Source organism: Pteropus vampyrus, unplaced genomic scaffold (genome assembly GCF_000151845.1).
Source record: "Pteropus vampyrus isolate Shadow unplaced genomic scaffold, Pvam_2.0 Scaffold36, whole genome shotgun sequence".
NCBI classification, from domain to species: domain Eukaryota; kingdom Metazoa; phylum Chordata; class Mammalia; order Chiroptera; family Pteropodidae; genus Pteropus; species Pteropus vampyrus.
The window spans coordinates 12056036-12064275 of NW_011888817.1; the positions used below are offsets into that span (position 1 = coordinate 12056036).

At 54.6% G+C, this 8240-nt stretch overlaps 2 protein-coding genes across 6 annotated transcripts in view; both read left to right on the plus strand.

Annotated features, from left to right (window-relative positions):
* TEKT2 (tektin 2) overlaps positions 1-2175 on the plus strand; it is a 5531-nt gene extending 3356 nt beyond the window's left edge. For 4 of the 5 annotated variants that reach the window (XM_023529368.1, XM_023529369.1, XM_023529367.1 and 1 more), the window contains 5 exons: positions 293-436; positions 523-637; positions 820-1206; positions 1614-1693; positions 1864-2175. In XM_023529368.1, the coding sequence (XP_023385136.1) occupies positions 293-436; positions 523-637; positions 820-1206; positions 1614-1693; positions 1864-2077 (940 nt within the window). In that variant the 3' untranslated portion in view covers positions 2078-2175. The remainder of the gene's footprint in view (positions 1-292; positions 437-522; positions 638-819; positions 1207-1613; positions 1694-1863) is intronic. The other variant, XM_011357976.2, reaches the window with a different exon arrangement.
* Positions 2176-2855: 680 nt separating this feature from the next.
* Positions 2856-8180, plus strand: ADPRHL2 (ADP-ribosylhydrolase like 2). Its single transcript, XM_011357977.2, has 6 exons — positions 2856-3103; positions 5572-5668; positions 5946-6153; positions 6258-6442; positions 6787-6887; positions 7344-8180. The coding sequence occupies exons 1-6, from the start codon at positions 2887-2889 to the stop codon at positions 7634-7636; spliced, it is 1101 nt and encodes a 366-aa protein (XP_011356279.1). The 5' UTR covers positions 2856-2886; the 3' UTR covers positions 7637-8180.
* The last annotated feature ends 60 nt before the right edge of the window (positions 8181-8240 follow it).

Below are 8240 nucleotides of genomic sequence, written 5' to 3' on the forward strand. Positions count from 1 at the left end.
GCCTAACCACAGAAATTTAACTCCCTGCTACCTTAACCACAAAGTATAATCAAATGCCAAAATAAAAAGTATAAAAGTTGTACTCAAATCACAATAAAATGGAACAGTGTCACACCGCCTCTGAGTTGTGTAGTCGACTGTCTCCCGCGCCAATGCCTTGCCCACCTTCGGGGTCCCCTGGATTTTGTCATGGCTGGACCGTGGCAATGCCTCAGTGTCCTTGCAGTATAGTGATGGGTATGTCCTGGGGCCTTGGAGGGATGGATCCTGATAGAGTTTGTTCCTTTGCCAGCCTCCTGCAGGAAGTCCGACAGCAGCTCAACTCTGACCATCGTGGCAAAATGGAGACACTGGACATTGACAGAGGCTGCCTCTCTCTCAACCTCAAGTCCCCAAACATCTCGCTGAAGATTAATCCCACACGTGTCCCTGATGGGTGAGAAGTGTTCCAATCAGTCTCTCTTCCCCTTACACCTGCATAGACCTTACTATTATGACCCCAGTATTTCCTGCCACCTGCAGCTCCTCCACACTTCAGCAGTGGGATGACTTTAGTCAGTTCAGCAAGAACCGGGCAGAGGCTGAGATGAAAGAAGCCGTAGAGCTGAGGGAGGCCATCGCCCTCACTATTGCTGAGGTGACTGACCCCTAGCCCAAGCCCACTCCTCCACAGCTAATGGATGGCCCACGTGTATACTTAAGCCCTTATATTTTTGTTCTCTGTTTATTGTGTGGCATCTCGTCCCCTTGCTTGAGCAACATCCTCAGATGGCCATGAGCTTATACCCTCTCTTGCTCTACCTACTTCTTGTCCTTCAGACCAACAATGAACTTGAAGCCCAGAGGGTTGCAACAGAATTTGCCTTCAGAAAGCGGCTGCGGGAGATGGAGAAAGTGTACAGTGAGCTCAAGTGGCAAGAGAAGAATGTGAGCCTTCTCCATTTAGTCTCCTGGGGCTTGGACTTCCTGCTGTGGGATGAGGAGCCTGCTGTCCTGCTAGGAAGCCCTGGGTGCACAGCGGTGGGTTCAGCCACTGGAGACCAGTCACTCTGTCTCCTGCAGACCTTGGAGGAGATCACCGAGCTGCAGAAAGATATCCAGCACCTGGAGGATGATTTGCGCAGAAAGTTCCTGAACCTGAAGCTATGCCATACCCGGCTAGAGTCCAGAACCTACCGGCCCAATGTAGAACTCTGCCGGGACCAGGTGCGAGGTCACCCCAGTGGGGCACTGGCCCCTTGCTAAGGTCTCCTCAGGATCACTCTCTCCCCAGCACATATTCCTGGAGGAGAATGGGTCCTGGCATAGGGCAGCACCTAGGCCCATGGGCTAAAGCAGGGGTCCCCAGCCTCCAGGCCATAGACCAGTACCGGTCCGTGGCCTGTTAGGTACTGTTCCGCACAGCGGGAGATGAGCAGCGGGCAAGCGAGTGAAGTTTCATCTGTATTTGCAGCCACTCCCCAGTGCTAGCATCACTGCCTCAGCTCCACCTCAGATCATCAGGCTCAGATTCTCATAGGAGCGCTGGTCCCTGGCGTCAAAAGATTAGGGACTGCTAGGCTAAAGGATAGTATGACTGACTTGGGACTCCCAACCCTCCCCTCTGCCTCCAGGCACAGTATGGCCTCACTGATGAGGTTCACCAGTTAGAGGCAATCATCGCTGCCCTGAAGCAGAAGCTGGCGCAAGCACAGTAGGTTTGGGGAGTGGGCAAGAGGGGGAGGGAGACACCTCCCATCTGTTGGGCCTCTTGCTGCCTGCTGGCTGCCCTGCTGTCTTCCTGACTGAAGACCAGTGAATTCAGTCCTGGCCTTGCAGTCCCCCTCATGCAGGGGTGGTGGATTGTTAATGCCTCCTCCCCAGGGATGCTCTGGATGCGCTGTACAAGCACCTGGCCCGGCTGCAGGCTGACATCGCCTGCAAGGCCAACTCGATGCTTTTGGACACAAAGTGCATGGACACCCGTCGGAAGCTGACTGTGCCTGCTGAGAAGTTTGTACCTGAGGTGGACACTTTCACCCGCACCACAAACCGCACCCTGAGTCCGCTCAAAAGCTGCCAGCTGGAGCTAGCCTAGCCTTGGAAACTGAGATGGGGAGGGAAGGTTAGGTGGGAAATGGAAGAGGAAGTGGGGTGGAGAAAATGAATCTAATAAATTATGGGGTTCTCTGTCCAGATGGTTCTCTGATACTGCTGCGTGTCGACAGCAGAGAGAGAGAGAGTTCTTGGCCATCCTGCACATGGAGGAGCAAAGATCGGGACCATCATCCCCGAAGCTCCATATTTGAAATCCATGAACCTGAAGCTATGGTTCCAAATTCCTTCTCCCTCCTCAGGGAGACCCTCCGTGGGCCAGGCCAGCACTGGGCTCTAGTGGCGTGACCAGCCCTGCCCAGCTGGACCCTTTTTTGGCCTCTTGATACATAGGGGAGACCCAGAGGCGGTTAGGATCACAGTGTAAGAGTCTGGGGGTGTGAGCCCAGGCCCGAGTTGGGGCCAAGTGCAGGGGCTGCCACTGGAGGGTGGGAGTGCTGGGGAACAGAGCGAGGTTTCATAAAGGCAGGACCCAGGGGGCAGTGGCCTGACGGGCAAGGCAGCCATAGTCCGATGGTCCCCTCAGGGTCCCTTTCGTGGTGACACCGTTTACCGGTTGGGAGAATGAGGGCTAAAAGCAGAGACCTGGCGGAATCCAACCAGCGTTGCGAGACCAGCCGTGGCCCACGCACGTGGAGCTGCGCCTCCAGGCCGCTGGGCGGCGCTGTGGGCAGGGAGCGACGCTGGGGCTCCGGGCCGCGGGGCGGCGCTGTGGGGCTGGGGCACTATGGGGGAAAGCGGCGCCAAGGGGAGCGCGCCCGCCGCACCGGAAGTGGCGACGGGTCCGCGCGGATGGCGGCGGCGACGGTAGCGATGACGGCGGCAGGCTGCGGAGGGGCTGGGGCGGCCCGCTCCCTCTCTCGCTTCCGAGGCTGCCTGGCAGGCGCGCTTCTCGGGGACTGCGTGGGCTCCTTCTACGAGGCGCACAACACCGTCAACCTGACGTCAGTCCTGCGTCACGTCCAGAGCCTGGAGCCGGACCCCGGCTCGCCCGGGAGCGCGCAGACAGGTGGGAGGGGCCGAGCGCCAGCTAGGGACTCGGGGCGCCCGGGAGCGCGGTCGGGATAGGTGCGTTTTCGGAGATGAGGCTGCCTAGGGCGGCAGGGGCCAGATCTGGATGGCCCGCGTGCACCACGGCCTCGGCCTGGCTAAATTCGAGCTCCGTCATTCACATGTCTCGCCCTGAACGTTCCCCAAGTTGGGGAACACCATTCTCTCAGCCGTTCAAGCCAGAAACGTGGGCGTCATTCTCCTAAATTGCGCCTAGTTCAACATATACATCCTACCAATTTTACCTCTTACCCAGTTCTCTCGAATGGGTGCACCACCACTCCATTCTCTGCACAGCAGGGAGTACTCTTCCCAGAAAACAGATCTAATCGTGCCTCCCCCGCATGAAACTCTACAGTGATTTTCCCTTACCCTTAGGATAGAGCCAAATTCCTTAACGTGTCCTACCTGGCCGGGCGTCGCATGCGTCTCCAGTTTCATCTTACACCACTCGTGGCCTTCTTTCTGTTCTTCGGTTCCTCACATCGTGCTTCCTTTAGCCCAGGCCTGTGCCGTCCCTTGCCTTGTAAATAAATCTCTCTCCCCTCTGCTTCTCCCTCCTCTTGTGCAAGTCAACTCCTCACCCAGATCTCAGCCCAGTACCACGTCTGAGGTCAAGCAGAGGATGATTCTTTTTGAAGAGCATGCAGAATAGTAAGGAAAAGGGCCCCTACTCAGGGGCCCTGGAGGAAGAAAAGGAGCTAGAGAAGAAAACAGTTGGATAGGAGGAGAAGCAGGTGGCATGGGTATCAACAAAACCTAAGGAAATTTCAAGATGAAGACACAGGTTACTGGTGTGCTACAGAGAGGTTAAGTAAAGGAAAGTCTGGATTTAAAAAAGCATTTTCAGTAAAAAGGTTGAAGCCTGGAAGTTAGATTTCAGTGGGTTTAGGAGGAAGTGGAAAATGTGGAAGTAGAGTATGGTTTGATATGAAGGAAAGGAAAGAGATGAGCTATGGATGAGGTGACAAGATGGACAGTTTTTAATTTCATTTTGATTTGCTGTTAAGATGAGGGAAAAACATATTTTAGGTTGAGAGTTGTTTTAGGACCCAACTCTAAATGGCCTGAGCAAAAAAGAGGTAGGTCTGACTTCAAGCAGGGCTGAGTCCAGGGGCTGCAGCTGCATCCTCAAGACCCAGTTCCTGTCCTTGTTCAGATCTGCGTTCTTCTCAGTGGCCTTCACTCACTCTGGCAGATCTTTCCCATGGGGAACCCCCAGCAGCTCCAGCAGAGGAAGAGTTTATCTTTGCAGTAGGTGACACAAAAGTCCCAAATTGAGTCTCACTGGCCTGGCTTAGATCATCTGTCCATCCCTGAACAAGGGAGTGGGGCGTGCTATCTGATTAGGCTAGAGGTGGCTTTAACTCCATGCCCTAATCACATGGACTGAGAAAGGAAGAAAAGCAGGGTACAGGGACCAAACAAAGGGAGAATGGGTGCTGCTCCACCACAGAGATTGAGGGTACAGGAGAGGAGACAAAGTAAGAACAAGTTCCCCGGGCATGGGCTGGGATAGGCCAGAGGAGAAACTCACTCCCTCTAGGGGAGACTGGAGAGTACAGCTGTAGATAAGGTGCCTGTTAGCCTCTGGCTAGTGAAGGTGATGGGGGCCTCCTCAGAGTGAAGAAGCTGAAGAAAGTGGGTTTGGGGCTTGGGATACGTGGAGAGGGGGCCACATAGTCAATGTGAGGAATGAGAAAGGGGGCTCACTAGGGATTGTGTTTCATTCTCTGTAACTGGCTCTTCCTTCAAATAAAACCAAGTCCCTGGCCCTAGCCTATTTATAGCCCATCTGAGAAGTCACCATATAACCAGTGGGGCTGTGTTGGAAGTGCCAGAGCAGTACTCTCAGGCACCCAGAGGACGGGAGCGGACAGGGCCAGGGGAGGGAGGGGAACAGCCCCAGCTTGACTCAGGACCCAGGACTGGTCCTGGGGATACGTAGGAGAGCAGTGGGATATAAGGTGAGTGAGGAAGGAAGGGCTTTGAATGCTAAGGCAGTGAATTTGGACTTCATCCTGAAGGCAACAGACAGCCATCATGAACCGGAGAGTGAGATAAGGAAAGTGATAGTCTCGTCTTAGGAAGAATTTCCTGGTTGCACATATAGGCCAGGTTGGAGGGTAGGGAACGTGCAGGAGGTTTGAGAGGCCCAAAGCAGGTCATGTGATGACTAGAACTACAGTGATGGCAGCCAGAAGTAGGTGGAAGGCTTTCCTTCGGATATCATCAGGACATGGTCACTGACTCAGAACAAAGAATTGCTGAAAATTGAAGACCTGGAGCCCAGGAAACTGGATGGGAGTGAGAGGCTGACTTAAGGCATTCTGAAAGTGGTAAATAAAAGGAATGAGCAGGAGGGCAAAGCTGCCACCTTGGAGCCCTGCAGCTCTCCTTCCCCCCCCCCCCACCCTGTCGCTGCAGAAGCCTTGTACTACACAGATGACACGGCCATGGCCAGGGCCCTGGTGCAGTCCCTGCTGTCCAAGGAGGCCTTCGACGAGGTGGACATGGCTCACAGGTGAGGGGGGATGGTCCTGGGATGAGACAAACCAGGTGGCAGAGTTTTTGCACCCCTTGACCAGAGCAGTGATGGCCATGCATGCCGGGACCCCCATCCACAGCAGGACACTATCTTGAGGTCCACTGCAGCTTCCCAAGCTAGAAATGATAGCATCGCTAGTGTAGGCTTCATAGGTCTCCAGGGCTTCCTCTTTTCCCAAACCAGCTACGTTTCTTCTCTCCCAACCTGACAGGCGTCTTTGAAATCCCCATCCTGTCTTCCTTCTCTCCCCTAGATTTGCTCAGGAGTACCAGAAAGAGCCTGACAGGGGTTATGGTGCTGGAGTAATCACTGTCTTCAAGAAGCTCCTGAGCCCCAAGTGCCGTGATGTCTACGAGCCTGCCCGAGCCCAGTTTAACGGCAAAGGTTCCTATGGCAATGGGGGTGCCATGCGGGTGGCTGGCATCTCCCTAGCCTACAGCAGCATCCAGGATGTGCAGAAGGTAGTCGGGGCAGGCTGGTTTCTGGGCTATCCCCTCCCTCCCCTTGTCTTCTCTTCTCTGGGTTCTGCAACAGCAGGTCTTAGCCCCCACTGCCTTTGCCCTAGTTTGCCCGGCTCTCGGCCCAGCTGACTCACGCCTCCTCCCTGGGTTACAACGGAGCCATCCTGCAGGCCCTGGCTGTGCACCTAGCTTTGCAGGGAGAGTCATCCAGCGAGCGCTTCCTCGAACAACTCCTGGGCCACATGGAAGAGCTGGAGAGTGATGCCCAGTCCATCTTGGATGCCAGGGAGTGAGTATTGGGGTAGAGTTGTGTTTGTGAGTGTGTATGTGTGTTGTGTGTGTGTGTGTGTGTGTGTAGTGTGGGGTCCTCTGGCATTGCCACAAGCTAAGACCTTTAATTGCAGACCCTAGGCAGGGGCAGGAATAGCCCCTTTGCCTTGGCTGTGCCACAGGCTCTCAGGGTCCCAGAGGACAAAACAGGTGGCTCACACTCAGCCTTCTCCCACTTGTCTCTTAGGCCTGGGTGTTAGCCTAGTTGCGTGCCTGCCTCACCCCTCCACATAAACCTCCCCCTGCCCGGCATCTCTTCCCTGCTGGCTCTGATCTCCCTGAAATCTCACCTCTGACCCACAGGCTGGGCATGGAAGAGCATCCGTACTCCAGCCGACTGAAAAAGATTGGAGAGCTTCTAGAGCAGGACTCGGTGACCAGAGAGGAAGTGGTATCCGAGCTAGGTGGGTAGTCCCCCAACATCTGTCATCCTTCAGAATCAGGCTTGGGCTCAGGGATGGGAGGGGAGCATGGAGACACACCTGCCCGGAGCTGCTGTGACAGCAGAGTGAGCCCTGTAGGGTCCTTAGCAGGTCGTGAGCGAGTGTAGCGCCACCTTGCCCTAGGGCCACAGCACCTTCAGCCTTACTGATAAATGTCCCCAGAAATGGTAGCTGGCCACCAGCTCTTACAGCTAATGTTGACAACTGCTATTTGTTTATATAGTAAGGGAATTTTTCCAGTCACCCAGCCAGTAGGTGTGAGAGCCATAATTTGAACCCAAGTAGTCCAGCCTCTAGAGCCTGTGATCTTAATCACCGCCCAACTCGAGGCTGAGAGTGTTGACTTGTGGCAAGTGGCAGGAAGCCTGGAGACATGCAGGGGTGGGGTCAAGTTCCCATAATCTGGCCTCCCCACAGGGAATGGCATTGCTGCCTTTGAATCTGTGCCCACTGCCATCTACTGCTTCCTGCGGTGCATGGAGCCCGATCCTGAGATTCCGTCTACCTTCAATAACCTCCAGAGGACTCTCATATATTCCATCTCACTTGGTGGGGACACAGACACCATTGCCACCATGGCAGGGGCCATTGCTGGTGCCTACTATGGAATGGAACAGGTGCCAGAGAGCTGGCAGCAAAGCTGTGAGGGTTACGAGGAGACAGACGTCCTTGCCCAGAGCCTGCACCGGGTCTTCCAGAAGAGTCCGTGAGAGCCATAGCTGCTGGGGCTCTGCTATGTCCAACAGGACCAACTACAACTCGTGTTGGAAATCCTGAGCTTCTTTGTATTTGGCTCCCTGCCTCAGTCTTCCTGCAGCATGGGTGAAGTGCACCACTGGCCCTGGGCTCTCTGGGGGAGGTCACTGGAACAGTGAGTAAGGGACTGGTGCCTCCCTGGTGCTGGGCTTGTGGCTTGCTACAGAGCCTTGGGCACTCCCAGCAACTCAAACATGAGGGACCAGGGCAAGTTATTTTGAAGGGGTACTTGTGGCATTTTGCTTTATTATCTAGGACATGGGATTGGAGAGGTGGAAATGATCTGTAGTAGCATCATTTCTCCTTGTTGGGATTTAGCCAGTTTGCCAGAAAGCCTGTCTTTGACTGGGCAGGGTCCCTGAACAGCAGGTTTCTATGGATCAAGGAGACAGGCACTTGAATCTAGCTGATCTAGATACACACCTGGCCCTTGGCTGTCAGGTTTGTTAACAGCTTCCATCAGAAATCACAGCAATAAACAGTTTTTGTTAAATCCCACCATGGTCTCCTGTGTTTCTCCCTCTGCCCTGAATGGATTCTTCCCCCTCGATGTGCCTA

Bases quoted from the DNA above. Each gene is read 5' to 3' on its own strand.
- ADPRHL2 (XM_011357977.2), top strand. From the start codon at position 2,887: ATGGCGGCGGCGACGGTAGCGATGACGGCGGCAGGCTGCGGAGGGGCT. The intron at 3,104-5,571 runs GTGGGAGGGGCC...CTGTCGCTGCAG, and splicing joins GCCCGGGAGCGCGCAGACAG to AAGCCTTGTACTACACAGAT. The intron at 6,888-7,343 runs GTGGGTAGTCCC...GCCTCCCCACAG, and splicing joins GGAAGTGGTATCCGAGCTAG to GGAATGGCATTGCTGCCTTT.